The 26,441-nt window shown below is 49.7% G+C and overlaps 3 protein-coding genes across 6 annotated transcripts in view; 2 read left to right on the top strand and 1 right to left on the bottom strand.

Annotated features, from left to right (window-relative positions):
• Window positions 1-7,418: 7,418 nt before the first annotated feature.
• On the top strand, window positions 7,419-14,605 carry LOC1270508 (uncharacterized). Its single transcript, XM_061663000.1, has 6 exons — window positions 7,419-7,760; window positions 8,078-10,008; window positions 10,086-10,327; window positions 10,402-10,993; window positions 11,085-11,778; window positions 11,854-14,605. Exons 2-5 carry the CDS (start codon window positions 8,182-8,184, stop codon window positions 11,760-11,762), a joined length of 3,339 nt encoding a protein of 1,112 aa, XP_061518984.1. The 5' UTR covers window positions 7,419-7,760; window positions 8,078-8,181; the 3' UTR covers window positions 11,763-11,778; window positions 11,854-14,605.
• LOC1270507 (outer dynein arm-docking complex subunit 3) lies at window positions 14,586-18,643 on the bottom strand. The gene is made up of 2 exons (XM_061663014.1): window positions 15,536-18,643; window positions 14,586-15,462 (listed from the first exon to the last, which is right to left on the bottom strand). The coding sequence occupies exons 1-2, from the start codon at window positions 16,714-16,716 to the stop codon at window positions 14,691-14,693; spliced, it is 1,953 nt and encodes a 650-aa protein (XP_061518998.1). The 5' UTR covers window positions 16,717-18,643; the 3' UTR covers window positions 14,586-14,690.
• A 1,090-nt stretch (window positions 18,644-19,733) lies between these two features.
• LOC1270506 (neurogenic locus Notch protein) overlaps window positions 19,734-26,441 on the top strand; it is a 75,392-nt gene continuing 68,684 nt past the window's right edge. For 3 of the 4 annotated variants that reach the window (XM_061662980.1, XM_061662989.1, XM_061662984.1), the window contains exons 1-2: window positions 19,734-20,046; window positions 21,610-22,514. In XM_061662980.1, coding sequence (XP_061518964.1) covers window positions 22,421-22,514 — 94 coding nt within the window. In that variant the 5' untranslated portion in view covers window positions 19,734-20,046; window positions 21,610-22,420. The remainder of the gene's footprint in view (window positions 20,047-21,609; window positions 22,515-26,441) is intronic. The other variant, XM_061662974.1, reaches the window with a different exon arrangement.

Here is a 26,441-nt window from a genome sequence, read left to right as displayed (position 1 = left end):
AACGCCTTTATGTTCTTGATAACGCCCAAGAATCCAGAAGAAATTCCATACGAAGAACTTCGCCAAATTCTACAGCGGCACTTCGACCAAGCGAAAAACAAGTTCGTGGAAAGTATCAAGTTCCGGAACATTCGACAACAGCAAGGAGAGACAATTGCCCAGTTTGTATTGCGGCTTAAACAAGGTGCTGCCTCCTGCGAATATGGAACTTTTCTTGACCGAATGTTAATCGAACAAATGCTTCATGGTTTCGATGAACGCGCAATTTGTGATACAATTGTTGCAAAGAACCCTACGACTTTCAAAGAAGCTTTCGACATCGCCATCGCTATGGAAGCCACAGACAACACGGCTCGACAAGTAGGCACTGTTTCACCCGTATCAGAAACAACACACCGGCTTGGGTTTGAAAAACCGCGCACAAAACAACAACAACAACGCCGTATAGCACCTGCTAACCGTAACCGGCAGACGAGCAGTGAATCATCCAATCGACCACCGAACACATTCTACGAGAGCGGCACACAACGTACAAATTCCTGTGTTATGTTCTTTCAAATTAAATAAACACGATGTGTTTGGTTGGAGCTTGGACGCTAAATCATGCGCAGCGCGAGCTGCGCATTCCTTTTTATTCGAAACTGACAGCATGTCAAGACGGATCGCTATCGCTTAATCCGTGCACAACGGTTTCAGATCATGGCAATATTGGTCATAATGCCATAACACCTGTAATGGGTGTGGAGGACAACACTTGCGAAGCCAATGCCGTTTTCGCACCGCTAAATGCAACAAATGCAATCGTAAGGGCCATATGGCAAAGGTATGTAGATCTGAACGGAAACTTTTACCAACTGCACAGGTTCAGTCGCAGCAGAACTCCGATATCGACGTGGTACAATCGCTACATTGTATCAACAATATGCCGTCCGTGAACAAGAAAATGCTTAACGTGAAGATCAACGGTTTTCCCCTGACGATGGAATTGGACACCGGAGCACCATGCGGCATAATCAGCGAAACCACATTACGCAAAATACTGCCGAAATATTCGCTGCAACCGTCGGACCGCCAATTTTTGAGTTACACAGGACATCGTATCAACTGCATTGGTCGCCTGTTCGTCCAAGTTTCACTTGGAACCACATCTAACAATCTTTTCTTATATGTTGTAGAGGGGAAGTATGACTCGCTTTTCGGACGCGATTGGATAGCACAGTTCACAAATGAGATCAATTTTCGTGAACTGTTTACTTCAACTGTACCAGTAAACGTACTCTCAAGCATCGAACCAACTCGGGAACAAGCAGCTCAACTGTCGAAACTGCTCGAAGACTTTAACAATATCTTTAGCGACGTTCCAGGTATGCTTGTAGGGCCACCAGCGAAGGTACACTTAAAACCCGATAACACTTCGGTTTTCGCTCGAGCACGAGATGTACCACTCGCTCTTCGAGAACGCTACGCATCAGAGATCGACAAGAAACTTGCTTCCGGATTCTACGAAAAAGTTGAAGTTTCAGAATGAGCTTCACCGACCCATATCGTCATTAAAAAGAACGGAGGTATTCGGATAACCGGGAACTACAAACCGACTGTAAATCCCAAAATGATTATCGACGAACACCCAATACCAAAAATCGAAGACATCTTCAACAAAATGAAAGGAGCTGCCCTGTTTTGCCACCTCGACGTAACGGATGCTTACACGCACCTTCCAATCGACGAAGACTTCCGGCATATTTTGACGCTAAACACATCGACACATGGACTGATCCGTCCCAAGAGAGCGGTGTATGGTGCTGCAAACATACCAGCTATTTGGCAGCGACGTATGGAGACGATCCTTCAAGGTTTGACCAGTGTTGTCAGTTTTTTTGATGATGTCATTGTATTTGCGAAAGACTTCGAAGAGATGCTAGCAGCACTGAACGAGACATTGGAGCAAATGCGACGAAACGGTCTTCGACTAAATCGTTCCAAATGCATCTTTGCGATATCATCCCTCGAATACTTGGATCATCGCATCGATCGTCACGGCCTGCACAAATCAGACAAACACATAAAAGCCATACGCGACGCTCCAACACCAACTACACCAGAGGAACTACAATTATTTCTTGGTAAGGCAACTTATTATTCCTCATTCATACCCAATCTCTCTTGTAGGGCACGTCCTCTTCGAGATGTACTGCTTACCGATCCTTTTGAGTGGACACAAGCAGCAGAGAAGGCCTACCAAGACATAAAACTTGCGCTAATTTCACCACAAGTGCTGATGCAGTACGATCCATCGTTACCACTGATTCTCGCAACAGAAGCTAGCAAAACCGGTCTCGGCGCTGTTCTCTCACATCGATTGAGCAATGGATCAGAACGACCGATCGCGTATGCCAGTTGTACAATGTCGCAAACTGAACAACGATACCCTATGATTGATAAAGAGGCTCTTGCGATAGTGTGGGCAGTGAAAAAGTTTTTCCATTACCTCTATGCGCGAAAATTCACTCTAATCACTGATCATAAGCCCCTTACTCAAATACTGCACCCAGAAAAGTCTTTGCCTACTTTGTGCATTAGTCGAATGGCCAACTACGCCGACTATCTGGCACATTTCAATTTCGATATTGTCTACAGGCCCACAAACCAGAATACAAACGCCGATTACTGCTCCAGAATCCCAAATGCGCCAACAGAAAATCAGAGCAATAGACAATATTCACACGAGGGAGGAAATATGGATGATGAATTCGATCATTTTATTCTCAAACAGATTCAGCAACTCCCAATTAGAGCAGAACACATTGCACGTGAAACGCGCAAAGACAACCAACTAGGCAAAATAATCCAAGATCTTGAACACGGTAGAGACCTCGCGAGAATGGGTTATAAAGCACCCGAGGCAAAATATACCCTAACAGCGAACTGCCTGATGTTCGAGCATCGCGTCGTAATTCCAGCTTCCATGCGCAAAGCCATAATGAACGATTTACATGCAGCTCACATTGGAATCGTTAAAATGAAAGGGTTGGCACGATCATATGTCTATTGGCCAGGAATTGATTCCGAAATCGAGCAAACAGCTAAATCTTGCACAGAATGTGCACGACAAGCCACAAGTCCACCAAAATTCAACAAACACCATTGGGAATACCCTAACGCACCTTGGGAACGCATACATATCGACTATGCAAGTCCCGTGACAGGCGCTATGCTATTAGTAGTTGTGGATGCATACAGCAAATGGTTCGAGGTAAAGGTAACCACATCAACTACAACAAACGCAACGATCAGTTTACTGGATGAACTATTCGCAGCTTATGGAGCACCAGTAACGGTAGTCTCCGACAACGGTCCACAATTTGCATCAGCCGATTTCACGTCTTACCTCAAAAACACAGGCGTTAAGTACCGTTAAGCAGAACGGTATGTTCAAACCTTAAAAAAGGCGTTGACAGCTATGGGTACAACAAAAGACACTTTGCAAAAGAATCTTAACACGTTTCTGCTACAATACCGAAAGGCTCCTCACACCGAAAAAGGAAGTCCGCCAGCAAAGTTGTTCTTAGGTCGAAACATTCGCACGCGCATTGATCTTGTGCGACCACAAGATATCAACACACGGATGCATCAGAAGCAACAATCCACATTCGAACCGACTTTCCGTACATTCTCAGTTGGACAGAAAGTGTACTGTCTTTCTGGAAACCCACGAACGGACAAATGGATTGTAGGAGTCATCGAAGCCTGCTTGGGTGATCTTCATTATCAAATCAGATCTAACGGAAAGATGCTTAAGCGACATGTCGACCAGATTCGAAGCTTCTAAGGCAACGTCAGCTTCGAAGAGACCGATGAAGACGTACCTCGTCGACTGGACTTCTATACGAACACTGAGACGCAGCAACCACCAATCAATAATGAAGCCAACGAAACAGCAACGTCTTCAAATGAGTCCATTTCATCAGATATTGTGTTTGGAACACCTATGAACAGCCCGCAACAATTAACCTCATCGTCAAGCGAAGACTCACCACCAGTAGCCCGCAGGTCCCAAAGACAACGTCGCCCTCCTCTACGCTACTCGCCATCCTAGAGTGAACCAGGATCTTTATACAACAGGGAGGAAATGTTGTATATGGAACACCCTATGTATGAGCGGTGATGATTGTCATCGCTCATGACGTGACACAATCTGGATGCCGTCCGGATGCACCCCGACCTGGCATCAACTAAAAGAGCTCTAGATCAATCAGCATCGTTGGCTCGTGAACTTCCACTCTTTTATTCTCCTCATTATTACATTCTTTTCAATAAAGTGAATTCAATACGCAACAGAAACCATCAGCACTGAAGCAAATGAGATTTGAGTAATGGTCGTTGGTGTTGATACCCACGTATCTAACCACACGACCATTCATATAAATTTTTGCTCAGAGAGTTAGAAGGCTATATAGGTAAGAGGCTATACATGATAAGAAGAACCTTGTCGAAACACATTGCAAGAAAAGGATAGCAATATACAGTAGAACGTCGATTATCCGGGGGCGGTTTAACCGGCGGGCGGCTTAACCGTGCGCATAAATGTGACAGCTGTTCAAACGTACGGCGAACATTTGCAGCGATAGTCAAGTGCGCAACCAGTTTGTTGTGCACCTTTGTAGTGTCTAGTGGTATTTTAGAAATAAATTTTTGTTCATGAACGGTTGTTAAACCTATAGTTTTTGATTAAAATAATATTCTACTAACGATTAATCGATTGATTCAAGGTGAATTAATCATAAAATTAGTGGATTTTATAATTTTATATGAATTTGACATTTATTGGACCATTATCCGTGCAAATCGATTAACCGGCAACCGTCCGGTCCCGAGCTACCCGGATAATCGACGTTCTACTGTAATAATGAGTTGTAATACGCCATCTATTGATCAAACCAATGAAGCTGTGGAGCTTTCATTTTTTTCTATGGATATTAAATTTTCCAGTCGTTTAAACTTAATCTGTGGTGCTTGGTGTAATAAGCAAGGTTGCTGGCAACACTGGCATATGACAGTTCTGGCTGCTTGGGGAATGATCCAGCAGACGTGCTTGGGGACTAGAGTAGTGATGGGTAGAGTTGGCAAAAATCCGGAGTCGACTCCGATCCGACTCCGATAAATTCGGAATCGACTCCGGAAGGTAGGTCCGCGCTGCAATATGCGGAGTCATTTGGAGTCGTCCGGAGTCGTACGGAGTCGCCCGGAGTCACCCGGAGTCGAGGTCATTCGGAGTCATCCGGAGTCGTTCGGAGTCGTTCGGAGTCGTCCGGAGTCGTCCGGAGTCGCCCGGAGTCGGAGTCGTCCGGAGTCGTTCGGATTCGTTCGGAGTCGTCGGAGTCGTTCGGAGTCGCCCGGAGTCGGAGTCGTCCGGAGTCGTTCGGAGTCGTTCGGAGTCGTTCGGAGTCGTTCGGAGTCATTCGGAGTCGTCCGGAGTCGTCCGGAGTCGCCCGGAGTCGGAGTCGTTCGGAGTCGTTCGGAGTCGTTCGGAGTCGTTCGGAGTCGTTCGGACTCATCCGGAGTCGTTCGGAGTCGTTCGGAGTCGGAGTCGTTCGGAGTCGTTCGGAGTCGTTCGGAGTCGTCGACTCCGGACGACTCCGGTCGACTCCGGACGACTCCGAACGACTCCGACTCCGGGCGGATCTAGTGGTTCCATTTTGCCGGAGTTGGAATCAAACTAACAGTAGTCGGAGTCGGATCGGAGCTGTGGGTGCGCTCCATACAGCACATCACTAGACTAGAGAGCAACGGACGTATACGTAATAAAGCGTACATAATAAAACTTATTACACTTGGGACGTCATTTAGGCCCGTGTCTGTGCTCCATCGCATGCGATTTTATCGCACGTGCTGTCAAACGCTTTTTCGTATAATATTGCGATTAACTGGATGATTTGAATAATATAACGATTATGAAAAATTAATTTGAGATTGTTCCTACAAAACACCACACATTTAGTTTGACATATAAAATCAGATGCGGCGTCCGACGAAATCAAACATTTTTGATTCCGTCGTACGACGAAATCGCACGTCCGACGTTATCTGTCAAATCCCATATAAAATTTTGACAGGCCTTCCGATAAAATCGCATCCGATGGAGCACAGACACGGGCCTTAGCGCGTGGCCACGGAGCTGAAAAAATGTTGAAAAAATTTCAACTTTGTAAAAATTGCTTGTCAACTGCAAAAAAGAGCTTTTCTCGTGGCTGCAACAAAAACATACACAAGAGCGACAAAAAGCTCCAACATCTCAATATCATCGATATTTTGTTTAAGAAGCACTAACTAGGTACATAAATCAATTAGAATCATGCATTTTAGCATTATTATCATAACAATGGGTCACAACTGCGCCAAATAGCTGTTTGTTTACGCTTTTTCACGAACGTCAAATTTTGTCAACTTTTGTCAACTTTTTTTCCCGGCTGCTCCAGGTCACAAAATTTTGACAAAAGCTCAAAAAAGTGACAAAAGCTCACATTTTGAAAAATTTGTCAGCATTTTGTCACTCCCGTGGCCTCCCAGTCGTTTTTCCAGTCGTTTAAGCTTAATCTGTGGCGCTTTAGAGTACAGTGGGTTAAGGCCGATTTGTTTATTTTTGACTTAATGTCTGTACCAAAAAAATTGAAATCAAAAGGAAGGTTACTGAAAAGGCAACAAGTCAGTACAGGCAATGAATCAAAAGTTAGTTCAGTTGAAAGTGTAAAAAAATACCCGGAATTCCGGTTGTCAACTTAAGAGTTAATCTTTAGAACACAACGGACGATTTAAATTGTATAGAACAAAGTTCGAGCAGTTAGAACAACGACTGTCAAATCATGGAACGAATCGTTCGAGCAGTCGACCTATGTAAACATAAACATATGGTGGGACCAGGACGGCAGATGTACGGCACGAAATATTGTTAAAGAAAATCGCAAATGAGCAATTGTTTGTATGGCTGTTCCACAGTTTGCCTCGAACTTGGCGTGAAATCCTTTTTCAATGTGATGAAATGTATCGATGTGATGAAATGTATCATTCTGTTTTTTATACCATGTAACATTCATTGAATAGAAAAAAATAGTTTGCGCGATCGATCAAGCTTCTGATTGCTTATCGTTCGATGGAAATAGGGATTTTTTATGTTATACATATCTGCATATCTGGCTATCTCTATCTATTTTTTCTGTCTTCCTGTATCTCTCTTTCTTCTGTATCTCTCTTTCTCTCTTTCATTGATAAAAAAAAATCCACCGTCCCGTTTGAGTTTGTCATGTTTTTCCCGCCTACCGGTCGGAGCTGTCTGTTCGCAGTCGAAAGGTGCGGAAGCGCTCACAAGCCGCCTGCACTCGCTGCTGAGCACAGGCACACGTACCAGCCGCTGTCAGTGCGCTCGACTGACAGCTGTAGCTGCAAAATGTAACCAAATTTTCCAGTCCTTGTACAGGCAAACAGCAGCAGCAGCAGCGGCACCAGCAGCAATCGTGAAGACCGTCTAGCCAGGTACGGACGTGTGGCGTGCGCATGCCGAACGCAAACAAAACCCCGCTAGAACGTGTGCGGTACTGTGAATTTGCTTTGGGTTGTTGTTTTTTTTGTTTTGACTGCTGGGAAGACAACCTCGCGAGGGGGCCGTTCGATGAAAAAGGGACAGTGAATCTGTGTGTTCGTGCAGCTGTTTGCTTTCAGCGTGTGCAGTGGCCCCGGCACGCCACGCTACGGCCGAACGGGCGCAGGTAAGACGAGCGGCCATTCTTGCTGCGGTCCGACAGAACGCACCTATTCAGACAAAAATCCACACGCACACAAACGCACACATACACAAACGCACGCACACACATGCAAACGTACATCTGGAATGTGTGTGCGCGCAGGTTGGTGTAGAATGGGGGAACATTTTAGAGCGAGAAATAGACAGAGACAAAGATAGTGAGCGGGACCGTTAATGGTAGAAAACAATTGAATCAGCAGTGGTTTAAAAGACAGCGGTTCCTTTTTCTCTTCTTTCTCCCCTTTCCTGTTGCCGTGCGCCCATTTTATCCGGCGGGCCTAGGTTGTGTCCACGCTCGGATGGTCGGCTCGGTTGCAACGTGATCATCCTGCCAGACACAGTTCGAGCCCTGGAGGCTACCGGACCGCCCCAGCAGCAGTAGCAGCATGCTTGGCTCCCCGGTCGAAGTGCGGTACGACAATGGTGATTCGGTGGTGCTAATCCAGGCGGACGGTGGTGGTCCGGCCCGCAGTTCGACCGGCGGCGGTGCGACGGCCAACCAGCCGAATGCGTCCCGAAGCCCCGGCGAGGAACGTCTAGCCCGGAACGGCGAGAGCGGTGGTAGTGTCGGTGGTGCTGGCGGTAGTGGCGGCGGCGGCGGAGGCGTTGGAGTTGGAGCAAGTGGTAGCCCCGGATCGGGTGAGTCGCGGCACATCATCATCCACGATCGGCCCCGAGCGGCCGGTGGCGGTGGTTCCATCACCATCCTGACGCCGACGAACAACCTGAAGATCAGCATCAACAAGAAGCGCCGCTATCCTGGCCGGCCGCACGAGTACCAGAGCGCCAAGCGGGCGCTCACGCACAACCTGCGGCACAAGCTCGGCGAGCTGGACAAGCTGCTGAAAGCGTGCGACAACGAGGACGAGGACGAGGACGAGGACGACGACGAGGACGAGGACGACGTGATGCAGGAAGGTGATGTGCAAGTCCGTGCGCCAGCAGCAAACGGGACGGGTAAAAGGTCACCCGCAGCAGCTAATACTTCTCCTGTCGTCCCTCCTTCTCCTTCACCTCCTCCTGCGTTTTCGCTTCTGGCGAGGAAAGATGCGGTCCAGCCGCTGCCGTCGGTAAAGCCCTGCCATCCCTCCACGACGGCGGAGAAGGTGGAACAGGCGTGCCAGATCGTCTCCGCCACCAGCACAAGCAACGGTGCGGATAGCGGCGACGGCAGCAGTGATGCGCGGGAAGAGGAATCGGTGGAGATTGACCACCTGAGACCGTGCGAGGACGTGCTGGTGCGGATCTCGAACAACGATCAGTATTACCTCGGCACCGTCATAGAGTTCGAGCCGAAGCGCAGCTGTCTGGTGCGGTTCGAGGACCAAACCACGGTGCGGGTCGAGCTGTCGCGCATTACGCGCATGGCCGGCAACGGGGTGCGGAATCCGCACACGGCCAACCCCAGGCAACCGTCCCCCTGCCCGCGCTCGGTTGATCAGGCGGTACAGGTGGACCGGGAGGAACGGCACGACAAGGCGGAGCAGCAGCGGCAAGAACACGTGGAGCAGGTAGAGCGGACGAAACGGGAGAAGCAGTTAGAGCACGTGAACCAGAAGCCACAGGAGGAGTTTTTGGAGGAATACTTAGAGCAGGAGGAGCCGGAGCGACCAGCAGCGAATGGGAAATGCTCGGGCGAACGGGACCAACAGGAGATGCTCGTGGATCACGTGGAAGAGAAGGAGCCGGAAGAAGAGTGTGTTTCGCTTACGAACGATAACGCACCCAACAGCCTATCAGCAGCATCCCAAGCACCATCAGCGCAACCGGCGCCTAAATTTCGTTCGATCGTCATTCCAGATGAGTTTTCGCCGCTAACCAGCGCCAGCCAGCTGCCGTACAGTCTGCACGCCCTCCACTGGGATAGCGAGCATCGGGTGAACGCGGAACGGCACTACTGCTACTGCGGTGCGGACGGCGAGTGGACGCGGGAAATGATCCAGTGCCGGCGCTGCGAACAGTGGTTCCACGGGCGGTGCGTACGCAGCCTGCAGTTTCCCATCCTGCTGGGCGACACGTTCTACCTGTTCATCTGCTCGATCTGCAACCACGGGCACGAGTTCGTCCGGCGGTTCGAGCTGGGCACGGTGAACCTCGTGCACCTCGCGCTGTACAATCTGATCATGCGGAACGGCTGCCGGCTGTACGATCTGCGGCTCGCCATCGTGCCGTACATCGAGGACAATCTGCGCGCGCTACAGCTGCCGTCATCGGTACGGGTTGTGATGCTTTCTCGTTCGCCGCGCACGTTTCTCCTTTAAACTTTGCTTTCAATCTTCCACCCCACCAGGCCCTGAAGTTAACCACGAGCGAGCGGATCGATCTGCTGCAGCTGACGCTCCGGTACAACACGGACCGGTTCCTGAACGGGCGGGAAGTGTCCCAGCCTGCCAACCTGTGGACGCTGCGGAAAGCGCTGCCCCCGCCGATGAAGGCCACGACCATACCGCTCGGCGCAGAGGAGACCGTCACCGAGCACCTGCTGCGGATGCTGCCCCCGTGCTTGCAAGTACCTTGCTTTCTGCCCCGCACGTAAGATTCTGCTCTGTGCTGTGTCGGTCCCTCGGTCCGCACCGTTAACGTTCCGCTTGCTTTCTCCATTGCAGCAACCACGAGAAGAACTTCTTCATGGATGCGGCAACCAGGGAGCGGATGCTGGGTTTAAACTACGCCGAGCGACCGACATCGTTCGCGGATCCGCGTATCAACTTTGCCGATCTGATCGCGCCTCCGGCGGTCCTCCACGCTTCAGCGAGTCCCGACGTCACGGACGGCAAGTCCACCGGCACCGTCGCCAGCACCGCAGTCGCTGCTACTGGCGCGTCACAGCCCCTATCAACCGCCGGTGCGAGGGTACCGGACGCATCGCTTGCCTCAAACTCATCCCCAACATCCGGTACGGTGCCGTTCAATGCCACCAACGGTGCACGGTTGATCGGTGCCCGGAAGCGCAAACAGCGGGGCATTCGGTTCATCGCGCCCGTGCTGTTGCCGATGCGCGACCGACTCGAGTCGCTGTTTCCTCCGCGCGCCAACTTCGACGGTGCGAACAATCCTTTCTACCGGCTGGAACCGCCGGTACCGTACGGGCTGGGAAGGATCCGGGGCGGGCGAAAAGGTTCCGTGAAGCGCCGCACCGTCGACGGGCACCGGCAAGGGCCGGCCATGAAGCGGCAGCTGACGTCGGGTGAATTCTTGGTGGGGCTCATAGTTTTTTTTTTTTAATTCTAAAACATTTTGAGGGACGTGTTACTGATTTCACTCGTATTCTCACTCTTCGTCTCCACAGCACAAGCGGGCGGGCGCAGCGCCGGCAGCAGCGGCTTCCCACTTGTCGCGCCGAGCTTCCACCGGCGGCCAGCTGCAGAAAATCGACGAAAACTCCGTGCTGAGCGAGCTGTCGGTGCAGAACGTGCAGCGACATAACAGCGCGCACAGCACGAGCGGGCCCAGCAGCGGCAGTGCCGTCTCCGGGCGCCGGGCGCGCAGCTCCCATACCTATTCCACTTCCTCGACCAGCAGCGAGCAGGTTGGAGCCGTCGGCGGTGGCAGTGGCAGCGTGGCATCCGACACCTCCGCGACGGAGGACCACAAACCGATGGCGAGCGGGCGCCGTTCGTCCGGGCGGCTGGTGGCGCTGGCCAGCAAAAACTACAGCGACACGAAGCGCCACAAGCGGCGCCGCAACTCGGACACCGCCATCTTGGCCGGCGAGCTGAACGTCTCGAACGGAACTGCGGAAGAGCAGAACCCAGGCCGGACGAGGGCGGCGGGTGGTGGCGGTAGTGGTGGCTACTACTCAAGCACAAGTAACAGCTCCTGCATGGTCAGTGGCGTTTACTGGGATCCGACGGCCGTCCGGGAACCGGTGCAAACACGCAACAGAACGTCCCGCCCCATGTTTGCCGTGGTCGGCAAGCGCGTACTTCCCAATGGAAAACAGGAGCTGCTCTGGGAAGAGCAGTGAGCCTGAGGACGCCAAAGTGAGCTAACGATTTTGCACCGCGCAACAGGTGGCTGTTTTAGTAACTACGATTTTTCTCCACCTTTTTTTTTAGATTTGACGATCCATTGTTTACCATACGGTCCGTTCCTGTTTCACTCATCGCTCATTCGTCACCGCCGGTACGGTATTTTCGCCAGGATATTTTTTTTTTGTTGTCCACAGCTTCACTTTAATGCATTGTTAAGGTTTTTTGTTCGTTTTGTGGTCAATGATGATCATCCAAATGGGGTTTTTGAGGATGGCTCGCGTTATATTGAACTCGTTGAATGAATTAAGCTGTTCGTGTTTGAGTGTGTCTCGCGAGAACACGCCGAGAAAGTACAAACGGAACACTCAAACACAGAGCAGGACACTTATACTTGTGCGCTGGGAGCCGGGTTTGAGCTGAAAATTCATACAATAATTGTTGAAATTTCCGTTCGACGCCGTTTATTTCATGAATTTAATTTATTGCAAGATTTCAATGCGGGCCCTAACGACCCAAGATTATAGTTCCTTACGCGGCAGCAAGAAAAAAAAAGGAAAAACATTCAGCCAGAGGGGCCAACCCGAAGAAGCTACGAACGAGTCAACGAGTTTCAAATAGTTCGCTTCGGTTCCGCCGAATGCGACCGTCGCTTTACCAAGGCAAAGTTTACGTATTTAATTTATATTTCATTTATTACAACTGCTAGCGTTCATCTCCTTGCATTTATAATCGTACATTATTATTTCATGCTTTGTTCGTCTATTAGACAAGATCTCTAATTTCAAAATGAATTGTAGAAAAAGCCCCAACAAGGGCAAATTAACCTTTAGAATTGCGATGCTCGGACATTGGTGACATTGGTCACTATTTGCCTTTTTTTGTTGGTCTATTGCAAAAAAAAACCCACCGTATTTGTTTATTTATCCCAACGCTTTGAAACGACCTCCTGCACTGAACTTTATAAGTCTGTTAAATGAATTAAACCCCAAAACAAATACAGAATCCAAAACGATTTACAAAACTTACACTTATTTGCAAAACAAGCACGGAAATTAGCGCAAAGGAAAAGCGAGCAAGCGCTGGAAGCTCACACTGCCCTGCCCTGCCAGGCTGTCCGGTGACAGCAGAAGCAGTAGAAAATACTAGCCTAAGAGAGGGAAGGGAAGAGAACCGATGGAACGCCAGATGCTAAAAGCGAGTTGTAGGAAAGATAGCTGGGAAGAAGAGGCGATTGCTCAGCACCGATGTGCGTTTATTTAAAAACAAAAAAGAAAGGCAATCGAGTTCGAGTTCGGTGCCCTTGCAAACAGCAAAAGGAAGAGCAAGCTTACTTTAATAGGAATTATGTAACGAATAGGCGCTGTATTACTCTTCCACGCCAAAATTCGGCACTCGGAAGGAGTGCCGCAGAACGTTCTAGAACAATTTAACGTAAAAAGTGAGAGAGGGGATGAGGGGTGAGGAGGGGGATATTTTATTCGATTGTTTTTGTTTTTCTTAAGTTGTTGGTACTGTGTTAGAAGCTATCGTCGTAACTTTTCACTGCCTCGCTAGGTTTAATATTAAACACAAGATACGATGTCTCAACGGCACAGCGGAGTCGTAGCAGCAAAAAAGGGATAACGTTTATGTGTCTAATGCTTAGGCTAATATTTTCGCAAAGCGCTTACAGGAAAATTGAATCATTTTATTCAGCATAAGAGAAAGTTAGTTGACGGACATGTAACAGTCCGAGAAGAACGCGAGAAAAAAAAACTCGCCGCGGAAGTTTATGGACATTTTCCCCACTCCGATACGAAAACTGAACTGAAATCCAGGGGTGGGTGGGGGTGAAATTAGGGGTGACTGTGTCCATTTACTCATCAACCACACTCGTACACCGCACCATTAAACACGTATCCTCACACACCAACACTGCCAATGAGATGTGATAACGGTGATAACTAACAGCTTGCGTGGAAAAGCTACGGTCAGTCTAGGAGTAGTGGGTTGAAAACGGTATCCTTCCTGCCCTCCCCTCTCTCCCAAGCCAAACAGTGGGTAGCGCGCTATTGTATAGGAAGATAAACCGGGATAGGTCGCCAATAATACGCGAATTCTGCGCCTGCGAACCATCTTCCCCGAGCTTTTTTTTTTGTTTCGTTTGAAGTGGTTTCGGTTTGCTCCGAAAAAGAATCCTTTTTATTTGCCCACCCGCCACACCCTCGTGCCTGCCGCACTGAACCACCGATAGGTCCTTTTTTTTTTAAATGGAGAAAAAGGCATATTTATGCATAAATAAGCTAGACAAATAACGAAACAAAGAGAGCAGACACGGATGTTGATGCTGTTGCGTGGTGCGGCGCGGGCGGCAGAGGATGGAAATAGGGCAAGCCGAAAAACCACAGTGACGGAGCACTGGTATGGCAGGGGGGAAGGGGAATGAGGGAAAACTCGGATAGCAGCAGTAGCGAGAAGCAATCGCAACACTTTAAACAGGGATTAGTCAATGCGCGTTTTCCAGCACCCCCGCCAACCACCTGCTGTGTAGATGGAGTTTCGAAAATCGACTGTCAATTAGTTGTTAAGTTGTAGAAAGTGTCGGTGGGGAAGAGGGAGTGAGATGCGTACAGGACTGGCGTGTGTGTGTGTGTGTACATAGATAATCCGCTTAAAAGCGTGACAACGGCGTACCAATCGTTTGTGGCAAGCCGGAACAGCTAGCAAGCAAATGTAATTTATGTATGAATGTATGTATGTATGTTAAAACCGCGAACAAGATAAATGGTGAATCGAAAAGTCGACAAAGAAAAGAAGAAATATAAGAAAAGGAGAAATTAATACTAGCCAAACGAAACAGCACGCGTACGCGATTATTTATTTATTGATTTTGTCTGGATCGTTCTTCAGCAGCAAAAGAAGTCCGAAAACGAGCCGCAGCTTTAGCGTCGCTTCGGTACCGGCATCCGGAAGCCTTTGCGCCGCGACTTGGCCTCAATGATCATGTTCGCCTGCCGCTTGAGATAGCTGCGGGACGGCACGTCGCCCTCGTCGTCCGACAGCACCACGGTCGTGCCCTGGCCGGGTGAGGTGGACGAGATCTGGGTGGTGGTGCGGCCCGCGATCAGGTTCATGTACACCGGCGGGTAGGCCGGTGGCTTTTCGCGATCCTCCGCCGGCGACGAGGTGGACAGCGCGCTGCTACTTCCGGCGGCCGATGCTGGCGCTGTCGACGCCGCCGCCGCGGCTGCAACGCCCGGACCCGGCGACAGCTGCTGCAGTGCGGTCGGCGTGGCCGGCACTGGAGTGATGGTCGACGTACCGGTCGGCGACACGGTAACCCCGGCCGGTACCGGTCGGTCCGTCTCACCCTCGTCCTCGGACAGGCCGCTGTCGGCGTCTGCCGTCAGCTGGCCGCTCGCGATCAGGCCGAGCTTGATGCGCTCCTCGAGCAGATTGCCCAGCTCCTCGACCGCCAGCTTCCCGGAGGTGATGTCCTTCAGCTCGGTCGGCTTGAGCGGCGTCCGGCGGCCGTACGGCGAGGCCGTGTCGAGGCTTTCCTCGATCTCGCGCAGCTTTAGCAGCAGCTCGATCAGCGCATCCTTGATCGTATCGAACACGTTGCGCGTGTACTCGATTGCCTTGTCACACTCCTCCCGCCGCTGCTTCTGCTCCTCGATCGAGTTCTTGATCTTTTCCAGCTCCTCCTGGTTGCTGCGGCGGAGATAAAGAGGATATGAAAAAAAGGATACACATTATGCCCCGGGGCAAACCGGCAAACACTTACACATCGCTGTCCTTCACGTCGGCAAACTTGAACGCGTCCAGCTGGGCCTTCATCAGCTCACGCTGCGCCTCCAGCTGCTTCTTCTCGTTCTCCGTCACCGTCCGCAGGTACGTGAGACGGGCGGACGCTTCCCGCTGGGCCAGGAACCGATCCACCACCTCGCCCGCCGCACTGACCCCGGTCGCCTGCATCAGCTTCTTGAACTTCTGCTCCATTTCGGATGCGCCGTCCTTGTCGTGCAGGCTGCTCCCGTCGTCCCCGCCCTCGCCGCCCCGCCCGTGCTCGCCCGAGCCGGACAAGATGCTCTCCTGGTGGATGAGCGTCTTGCCCGACGAGAAGATCTTCCGCTCCAGGCGCTCCAGCTCGAGCTTCCGCTCCTCCACCTGACGGCGGAAGTCTTGTGCCTGCTTTTCCCGCGCCTTGTTCGAGTAGTGCGTGGTCTGCTCCTGCCGCTGCAGTATCGTCTTGGTGCTGTCCCGCATCTGGACCGCCTCCTTGTGCACCTCCTCGAGCTTGTTGATCTCTGCCTGCTGCTCGGTGATCGCCTGCTCCAGCTCCAGCAGTGAGCTTTCGAACTTTTCCGCGTCGCGCATCAGCGACGACTTGATGCCGCGGTACTTCTTCCGGATGTGCTCCGCCTCCATCCACTGCACCGTCGTGCGGTGGATCTCGTTCTCCAGCCGCGTGATCAGCTTCCGGTTTGCGTCCTCCTCGATCGTTTCCGGCGGGTTCGAGCCGTCGCACTTGGCGTCCCGGTAGCCGACCAGCGCCTGGTACTGCTCGACCAGCTGCTTGAAGTGACGCTCCCGCTTCCGCATCCGGTCCTCGGCCACGTCCGTCTGCTTGTGCAGATCGATCACCTTGAGGTCGACGATGCGGAGCGCGTCCGCGACCGACTTGGCACCGGGTGGCAACGGTACGCGCCGCTTGATCTCCTGCACGTTCTTCTGCGCCTTGGCGCTGGTCGGGTTGTGCAGGTAGGACAGTTTGTTCGTGAGGTCCCGCACCTCCTTCCGCAGCTCGGCCATCCGGTCGTTCTGGGCCTTCTTCTTGTCGTTCCACTCCTCGGTGTACGCTTTCTTCTGGCCCTCGGCCAGCATCACCTTCTTCTTCAGCTCGCCGATGCGCTTGTTGGTGAGGGCGAGATTTTCCGCATTCAGGATCGGTTTCGGCGTCGACATGATGGGTCGCTCGGTGGGTGAACACGCCCGCGATGATGGTCAACACACGACGGAACCACGGTTTGTGACGGTGAAACCGTCGGCAGCTGGCCCCACTGCTCAGTCGATATCGACCCAACAGCTCAGGAGCTGTTCAGGGTCGTTTGCTACCTCTCGGTTGCCTAGAAAAGGTTCGCATGGTTACGGCTGTTGGGCGCGTTGAAAACGGAATGGAAATAACAACCAAACTTCAAATCCTTTCTGATCAACGTATTTTGCAACGTGCCGCTAGCATTCCAACACCAAACTTCATCGCAACTTACAACTCATCAGTCTTTTCAAACTGCTCGATTTCTGCTCGATTAAGCAGCAATGGTTCATTCTCCCGTTTTTAACGGCTCAACGGATGAGAGTTCATTCCGTAGCACACAGAGTTTTCGACTCTCTCTCGTTCTCTCCAGTTTGCTCAATTCATTTTACGACATCCGTCTGGACATTTAACTGCGCCGGCCGATCGGAGGGCTTAGGGTTAGCCCCTTACCGTCTTCCAAAAATAAGGTGCTGCCGATAGTATGACCCGCTTGGAAAACCTGTTATCCGCCACTACAAAAATGGATTTCGTCTCCGAGGCACATAGCCTAGGCTAGTAGAGCAACTCGATTACCGCCTGTTTTGGCGTGCCGCGAAGCTGGCTCTGGGTGCGTCTGGGCACGCGTTCATGTCCCAGGTTGGGTTTATTATGTCCTACATCGGTCGATCCCATTCCAAGAACGGATGATTGCCGATCTTGAGCTGGAAAAAGGGCCTTCAAGGGATTGCAATGTTCTGTTCTTCTAGATTCTAAAACTACTGCACAAGCAGTCCTCGAGCCCTGTACAAATTCTCTCCAAGAAGGAACAACATTCGTTTGAAATTGCTGAGACGACGAGAATAACACAATCTCTTTGTCGCCTTGCTAAGATCCTCTCGTCAGCAGCTTCTTCGAGATTGTTGACTTATTCTGACACTGAGTTTGGAAACAATCTCAAACGCTGGCGGTGGTCCAGGTCTATTTGGATTTCGACCATGTGGTTTTAATTACAAGTGGCCGGATTCGGTACAGAACACAGGGGACGGGAGGAATTTTGTTCCGCACGTAAATTGTAAACATGAAGCAAACATCCGTGCACATTTGTGCTGACCGAATGAGTTCTGCCAATGGGTCCAGTACTGACTCCCTCCAGGCGCTGCAGTAAACATTCCCACATTGTTGTACTGGAACGAACATTCTAAAGATGCCAACCCAGGATGCTGGACGATTTCGACGGTGGACCATCAGAAGTTGTTGATGGTCGACAACAAACTCAATCGTTAATGCAGGAGTTTGTGAACTCGAAAAGATGGCTGGTGCTGGTCTCAAGGTGTCTTGTCAATTTGCTGCAATTAAACTCTGGACCATTTTGATTCTCCTTTATCGGTCATTTTTCCGAAAATCGAAAGGGGTCTTCCGACAGGATTCGGCATTTCAAGATCCCCGAAGAGTGCAAAGCTTGCAAGGGAGAGTTAGCCAGTAAATCCATCCCATTGCAACCATTGAAAAACTGCAGGCATATATCCACCCCTATATCAAACGCACCACCTAAGCTGCCCAAAACGGACGAACGGACGGACATAACCTAGAAATGTAAAAAATGTATAGACCAAAAAGAATGGAATATCAAACAAGAAAACAACACAAGCTTTTGCTGTCGTGCTGTGTGCTACCACCACCGTCCGCACACTATTTCGGCATGCAGCGCAGGACGGAATGAGATAGACTTATCCATCAGCATCCGGAGCGCGAGGGAGCGGGGACGCAGAGCACAACGATCGAGCCTGCGATGAGAGCAAAGCCAAAATGTTCATGCTCCAATATATTCGAGACTCGCACACACAAAACATGCACTGGAAAAAGGAAAAAAGAGCCTGTTTTTTTTTGCTTTGGTTCTGTTGAGGTGCACGCGGTACCATGGCGAGACAGTGCGCGAACGCGCGCCGTTCCGTAATGCGAGCGAGTGAGATGGAATGATTTCCCGTAGAATTTCGCTTGGTGGGTAGCAGGCTCAGGACGGCCAGCAAACGAGGAGAAGAAGAAGAAGAAAAAAAAAACTAAACCACCGCAGTTACTGCCATCGACCCCTAAAGGCGAACGACGAAAGGGGCTGCCGTCGAGTGCGCGCGCTGAAAGGAAGCGGCATTTAAGCGGGCACGGTCGAAAGAACGAACGAGACAAGCAGCCGGAGAGATTGTTTGCAAGGTGGTGTTGATGGTGGTAGTGGTGGTTGTGTCTCACTGCTCGATTTCGGTTACGGGTTTTCAGAAAATTGTGAAACCCTGCGGTATAGCGCACTCTACGCCATCATTCTGATTAGCCGTTTTGCTCTGGCTTGTGAGGTTGCTGTGTGCACGGGTGTGTGTATGTGTGTGCATGTAATGACGATTTATCGAGCACTTTTTCGCTCGCACTGCAATCGTTCTCAGTCAATCTTGTTGGTACGCCAGCTCAGGTTTATGCACCGTTTGATCCTTCACAAGCGAACATTTAAATAAAGCTTAAAATAAACCATGGTGCGGTGCTAAAAAAAATTCAAATAAAATAAACATACCTCATTCATTATTAACCAGTGTGCGTGTTGATGCTTGAGAAATAAAGAACGATGTTTTTTTTTTCTTTTTTTCTAATTCCTTGTTTCGAGCAGATTTTATCCACTGCTCGAAAAAGCCTCCACGGCTTGTGAAATTCCGGATTCGGTTCCAACGGATCCTGCCGCGTTCTCACTCTCTTTCCATCGATCGCTCTCTCTTTCACCTCTCTCTCTCTCACTGTCTCTCTTTCGCGCACTCGCTATGCGGCTGCTGCAGGGCAATTCGGTGGTCGTCGCCATCTTGAACCTGCGCGCAGTTTAAACACGCACACATCTAGCAACAGAATCGTGCGCACACGTCACACGCCGTGCGTAAGCAGCCTGCTCGCGAACGTGCGCTCTCTTTCGCATGCTCGCGCTCTTTCGCTTCGCATACAAGCGCGTCCGCTGTAGCGACGCGTTCGCTCAAGTGTGCGCGAATGTGTGTGCGTCTGGTGTGTTTATCGGGAACAGTGGGATCACCGCGTACGGTACGCTGGCCATAGGGCAATACCAACACTCGAGCAAAATTCGAGCACGGTTCGAGTAGTTTGATTTGTACAGTTGAGGCGTGCGGACGTGCGTGTGCGTCGTCCGTGTCGAGTGAGCGAGCATACCTAGCAGCAGTAGCAGAATTAGCACCAGCACCAAGGACTGAAAGCGAAGCGGTGCTGCCCGGGAGCGGTGGAACGTTGTACATCAATTGCGTGTAATATATTATTTACAATATCAATACCTGCCCTTCCCGTGCCCTTCTCCGCTGCAAGCAGAAAGCCGAGCAGCGAATGGGACTTTGCCTTGTGTGTGTTGTATGTGCTTTTTTCATGTGATCGTGCTATGAAACATCCGTCAAGGATGTGTCGGCAAGGATATACCAGCGAAAAATTGTCTCGCGAATGCGTGTGTGTGAAAATTGGAAACAAAACTTGATGCAGACACCGGTCCACTTCGTAGGATCCGTTCGGCAGCCACTGTCGGCAGAAGAAAAATAACGTCCGGTGGTGGCGGCATGCCGCGATAGAAAGAAAAACTCGCATCTTCGATCAAATCACCAAATCCTGGGCTTTCGCAGTGTTTTGTGCCGTGCTGTTGTGTGTGTGTGTGTGTGTGTGTGTATGTGTGTGTACGTGAGTGATTGTTAATAAAATAATTCCATTGCTGGGAAAGGAAACCCGCATCGGAGAAGAAAACGGTGTCATAAAAGAGCTTAAGCAAGGAGAAGAGTAGGGTGAAAAAAGGAAGGAGATTTTACCACAAACACACATTTGAAAGCAGTGGCGGCGGCAGCAGGCTCCAGCGCGCTCCACATTCCCTCAATCAACCCGAACATACACGAGCATATCGGCCTCTTGAAAATCGACAGTCAACCAAAAACATCCGTGCGAATAATGGAATTGAGTGCGCGTGGAGTGAATCGGGCCCTTCGGCAAAATCCCTAATAATACCTGAAACGGAAAAGTTTCCAAGCATACCCCCACCCTCCCCGCTCCATTAAAGCATTTGTCTTCGGTGTGTTTTGCCTGTGTGCGTAATATCCTTGCGCGAGACCCGTGATCGTGTACGAAAAATGTGAAGTTTATTGTTTTTTTTTAATTCAAAAAGAGAAAGAGAGAGAGAGGGGGAGAGGGAGAGAGAGTGAGTGAGAGAGAGAGAGAGAGAGAGAGAGAGAGAGAGAGAGAGAGAGAGAGAGAGAGAGAGAGAGAGAGAGAGAGAGAGAGAGAGAGAGAGAGAGAGAGAGAGAGATGCATTTTTTGTTATTTTTTTTTAATGAAAATTCTTCTATTTTTTTGTTTTCTTCTGCACTTTCTCTTCTCTTACTTAAATTTTTGCCTTTACATCACACTTTTAAGGTGTGCGGTTGTGGGCTCGCTTAATGTAATTTAAAAAAAAGAATGTGAAAGCTATTGCTGGCTGTCTTTGTATTCGTGCGAATGGGTGTGTTTGTGTGTGTGTGTGATGGTCATAGAAAAACATGAAGAAGAAGTAAAAAAACACAGACACACGCACACTCCTTCAATACAGTCACCATCCGGCTGGAAGGATGTGGTGCGCGTTCGCCTTCACCGCCAGGTGGCGCTGACACTAACCGTTGCAGCATAAGCACGATTGTTTCGAAGCGTTGCCAGAGAAACGGGCGAGGCAATTACACACTTACTTACATCAAAATGATCGGCTGCAACGAAACGCAGAGAAATATTTTTATGTTTGTTTCACAATTTAATTGCATTTGTGGTTTTACTTCATTCTTTTATTTTTTTGCAAATCAAAACAGGAAATAAAGCAAATCAATTGAGATACAAAACAAACATACACAATATTGTAAAAGCAAATTAGTTTTTTAGAAAAAAAGTGATTGATTTCCATACTTCTCGTGTGTCTCCTGTGAGCGTATGGGCACGTGCGCATGTGTGCACGTTAGCCTGCTAGTGTGTGTGTGTGTTGTGGCGAGGGAGGGTTTAATCTGGCCCAGCGCAGTGCGCGTGTGTTTGGGCGAGCGCGGCGCAATGTTTAACCGACGCAGAAACGATCGCAGGATTAAACCGCTCGGTGGGCGTCGTTGCTGAAACGACGGGGTTTTCATTTTCGTGTGTGTGTGTGTGAGAGAGAGAGAGAGCGATAGAGAAAAAGTGTGCGCCAGCCCGACCAGCAGCATTCGAGGGAGTGCGAGGGAGCCCACCCCATCCCCCGCTTTTGGTGGAAAAAGGACTCTCCGTGGGGGTGTGCGCGCGTCCGTGTTTGTGACTTGCGCAAAGGGCGGCCACAATTAGAGCAGGCCGTTCCCATTCCCAATCCCAGCGGTCAACTCCTCTCTCTCTGTGTCGCGAGTGTGCCGAGGGAGAGAGGGAAAAGCGCCCTAATCTAGATCCCATACCCTCCCTCCTGTGCCCGTTGCGACCCCGTGGAAAGCACAGTGTTGGACAGTGTCGCTTTGCTGCGGCGACGAACCCTGCGACCGAGCTCCACGTGTCAACCGTTCGGGCTTTCGCGTTTCGGCGGTAGGCGAGAAAAGAAAAGCGGCACAAACTACGGGACGGGCAACAAGAAACAGGAAGGCAGTGGTACTCACAGAACCCCCGTCCGCGATGGGGAGCTCTTCGCGAAGGATAATGGGCACCACGAGCGGCACTGTCCTGTTCGCCGTCATCGTGCTGTGCGGTTCCATCGGTAGCGCCTCCGGTAAGTATGCGTTCGAGCTCGAACGAATTCTTTGTTTTTCCGTTCTTTAAAATGCATTTTAAGGCGTCGAAACGTAAGAATCCTGGCTCAGGACACTCAATGGCACATGCAGCGAACGAAAACGACGAAGAAAAGGATCGTCGTGTGTGTGTGTTTTTTTCTCCTTCTTCTGAGCAAACCATCTGGGGTGAAATGCGGGCCCAGGTGTATCTTTGTGTTTTGCTGTCCCAGCACGTCCCAGCACGCACGGAAATGGGAAAAAAGGATCGCCCGTTGTCCTTCCCCAGTGGTAGTGGTGGAATGTCCTGCGCCGTTCACTGTGTGTGTGTGTGTGCGCGCCCTTGTAAGCCCATATGTCTCTGGGTGCGTCTGTTGAGCAGTTGCTTCGTTGCCTGTAAAACCCTGGTAACGCACACGCAAACACACGATGACGCTTAGATGGTTTTTTTTTTCTTGTTTAATGAAAATCACTTCCGACTGTTGTAAACCATCGAAGGAAGATTCACACCGGTCTGGGCACGTCTGGGCACCAAAGCGGCTTAATTAAATGGCAAGGCGAAGCTTCTCGCCTTGTGCTGGGGCTTGCCTGTTCAAGTAAGCGGATTTGTTTTAAAGTTGCTTACTTTCCGCTGGAAGCTGTTAGTGCGATGTTTCTCGAACAGAAATAAAGGAAAGAAAGCAAGAAATAATTAAAAAAAAAAAAAAAAAACAAAAAATCTGAGCGATTATAAACACAGCCTGCCAAATTGTTGTGTTAAAAATCAATGTGACACTTTGAAATTTGCCCTGATATAAAAAAAATAATAGAACGATTGTTCTATTTCACGGAGTATTGTTCTATTCGCCACTCAATGAGCGAAACGACACCACCTGGTCATGAAATAGAACACTTTCGTATGATTTTGAACGTATGTGGGTATGTTTGTGTGTGTGTGTGTGTGAGAGAGGTAGAGAGACGGAGAATGTGTACGATAAAGATGTTTGAAGCTTTACAACTGAATAAGCCGGTGCTGGTGTTTTTAAAGCGTTTTTTATTAACTACATCCTGGTCACGGCACCAGCCACCGATCAGAATAGCAGTAAAATTTGCAGCACCTGGCAATCGCTATTGATTTTACCATCAATGGAGGGTTTTACGATACTGACTAGATATTTTCGTATATGGAGTTTGACACTTATGGCGGCTGAAATCTTGTCAACATTCCATACAAAACTACACACAAAACTAGCCTCAGATCTTCAGCCTAGATTATTTCAACCTGAAAAATTATGTTTTTTGCTGAAGGAAACGATTTCCAAAACGCTTCTTTGTTTGTACACAAATGCTGAAATCCAAAATGGCGGCCCTGTCAAATGGATGCAACCCGGATGATAAGTACTGTTCTACTGACAGGCTGAAATTTCAGCTCGCTGGCTTCAACTACAAACCGGCCCAATGTTGAAATCCCTCGGTCGTATCCTAGTCACGGCACCAAACAGTACGCTAAGCTTTACTAGCGGTAGTGGCTGTACCTTCAATGCGTACTCAAAATCTTATTTAATGCCAAAAACTGTATTGGTGTGGGCCGAGTGCCGACATGAATCCTTTATGACGCAAACGTTCCATTTGCACCGTGCGAGTTGGGCCGGGGACGATATTTCGATCCCGATTGGTAGGAGACTTTTCTTTCTACTGCACATGCAAACTTGCTAATTGATCACACCGAAAAAAAAACAAATCCCTTCAAGCACCGTTTGCTCGGTATGTATTTTCACCCTTCGCTTGATTTGCTCGCGTTTCGCCCCGCAGGGGAGGGTGAAGTGTGCGGTGAGAGGGCCGACGCCGAGAAAATCCCTGGCGACCGGAATGTGTGTGTGTGTGTAGCATACACCAACCCTTGCCCCGTAGCGGTACTGCTGCGCAAAGTTTGAAGCGAGCGAGGCTCACTTTGCTTATGAGACCCTTTTTTTATTCGCTCGCCTGCCCGCGCACTGCCTATATTTTTTCTCAGACAGCGCACAACCGGGCGGGTTGGTGGTCCGTACGTAGTGTTTGGGGAATGGCGGTGGCGGCGGCGGAACCGAAAACAGGTTTTCTCGCTTGATTGTCCACTTCAAGCCGCCCCATCGTCGTCGTCGTCGTCGTCATCAGCCTCCTTCTTATGCCGTCGTTTATGTCTTTGCCCCTTCCTATTGCGCCGTCTTCGCGGTATCCTGAGCTCGCGGCCACACGGTGGTTCCACACACACACACACACACACATACAAACAATCTAGATGGACAGTGAATGGGGATACATGTTCCCTTTCCCCTTTCACCCTAAACCCCCCTCCCCGAGCTGAACCCATCCAGTTTTGTCACACACAGAGCGAGCAGCACAGACACAAGCAGAAACGGTACAAGAAATCCGGACGACACGAATCAACTATTGGCGTGATGTGCTGCAGTTCTTTTTTCCTCGCTTCTATCCTTCTCTGTTGCTCTTAACTTATACGCTTTATATGTATTGGAGAGTGTGTGTGTGTGTGTGTTATTGGATGCTTTTTTGTGCTGTGTGGTAAAAACTCTTCAAGTACGTGCGGTTGTACCCACCATTCCACCAGTTTGCGCCTGCCACAGAGAAGCACACACTCGAAAGCACAATAGCCCCAACCGCAGACTCCCGGACACTCGGTTTTCGGTTGAAGTGTTTCGGATGGACTCGAGCCCAGCACACAGAAAAAAGGGAAGGGCACCCGTTTAGCTTGGCAACCGGGTTTGGTGTGTGTGTGTGTGTGTGTGTGTGTGTGTGTGTGTGTGTGTGTGGTTGAAGATGGAGCACACAATTAGTTTTACGTAAATTTTATCTGAGCAGAGTTACAAAAAAAAAGAAAAGTGTCTAAAGCCATGAATCTGCTTAAATCTGAACTTAGTTATCATTTAATAATAATGTTCATCAATCGATCACGTATATATTATTCTATTTGTATAAATCTGTTTAGGATTTAGGAAAAAAAAAAACACGCATTGTAATAAAATTCAATAACGAAAAACGAATAGATTTCAATGCTTTGAAGGAAACAAACCCCCCTCACACACTTTAATGTATCTGTGTATGGCACTGTGTGCACTTTTCTCGGACCCGCTCAGGGATATGCAGATACGGCGAGTGGGGCGAGATTGAGCACACCATTTCCCATTCGCTCGGCCAAAACCATTCCCTTTTATCCTCCCCTCCTGCCGCCTCCGATAGTCATGCCGTTTCTTTTGCTGCTGGTCGTCACGATCTCCCTTTGTGTGAGTGTGTGTGTGTGTGTGTGTGTTGGGGTGATCGCGCGACCGCAGTAAAAGTCAAATGAGAAATAAAGTTAAATATGTAGGTCGCCCTTTTGGCGTGGTGTGTAGTGGGCCGTGGCGTGTCGCGCTCGTCTGCTTGTGGCTGTTGCTTCGGCGATTGGTGATGCTTTGCATGTTAAAATTTGCTCTGTCTATTTTTTTGTTTGGTTGTAGCTGTTCCCGTGTGTATGTGTGGATGACTGAACGAAACAAAAATAATAATAATATGAAAAACAAAAATGCGTTTAGTAGCTGTTAATTCCGGTGCAAGCGACGAACCGAGCCAAAAATCCGTATCAAAGGAATTATGCTAGCCGAAAGCAGCGTAGCAAACGAACGAGCAAAAAGTAGAAGGGCTTTGGAGAAAAAATGGAGTGTGAGGAGGAAGAGGACAGCAAAAAGTAACAAAAAAAAAAAAAAAAACCATTCCCCTCGAGCGAGATGATCTGAATTATGCTTTATTTGCTGGTGTGCATCTCCTACACACAGGTCACACCGCCCACCTTCTTATGCAGCACAGGCACTTCACCAATCATGCGCCTATGTGTGTGCTGTTTTTTCTTCCTGCAGCTATGCCTTTTGCTCGGCACAGCGAGATTCTGTGACAACAGCAAATATCGAGTGCAACGTTGA

This window comes from Anopheles gambiae, chromosome X, assembly GCF_943734735.2.
Source record: "Anopheles gambiae chromosome X, idAnoGambNW_F1_1, whole genome shotgun sequence".
Lineage (NCBI taxonomy): Eukaryota > Metazoa > Arthropoda > Insecta > Diptera > Culicidae > Anopheles > Anopheles gambiae.
This window is presented reverse-complemented; position numbering and strand designations above follow the sequence as displayed.

Excerpts from the sequence above, each read along its gene's own strand:
- LOC1270508 (XM_061663000.1), top strand. The coding sequence starts at position 8,182 with ATGCTTGGCTCCCCGGTCGAAGTGCGGTACGACAATGGTGATTCGGTG. Across the intron at positions 10,328-10,401 it reads CCTTGCTTTCTGCCCCGCAC|CAACCACGAGAAGAACTTCT; the intron begins GTAAGATTCTGC and ends TCTCCATTGCAG. Across the intron at positions 10,994-11,084 it reads TGACGTCGGGTGAATTCTTG|CACAAGCGGGCGGGCGCAGC; the intron begins GTGGGGCTCATA and ends TCGTCTCCACAG.
- LOC1270507 (XM_061663014.1), bottom strand. The coding sequence starts at position 16,716 with ATGTCGACGCCGAAACCGATCCTGAATGCGGAAAATCTCGCCCTCACC. Across the intron at positions 15,463-15,535 it reads GACGTGAAGGACAGCGATGT|CAACCAGGAGGAGCTGGAAA; the intron begins GTAAGTGTTTGC and ends TCTCCGCCGCAG.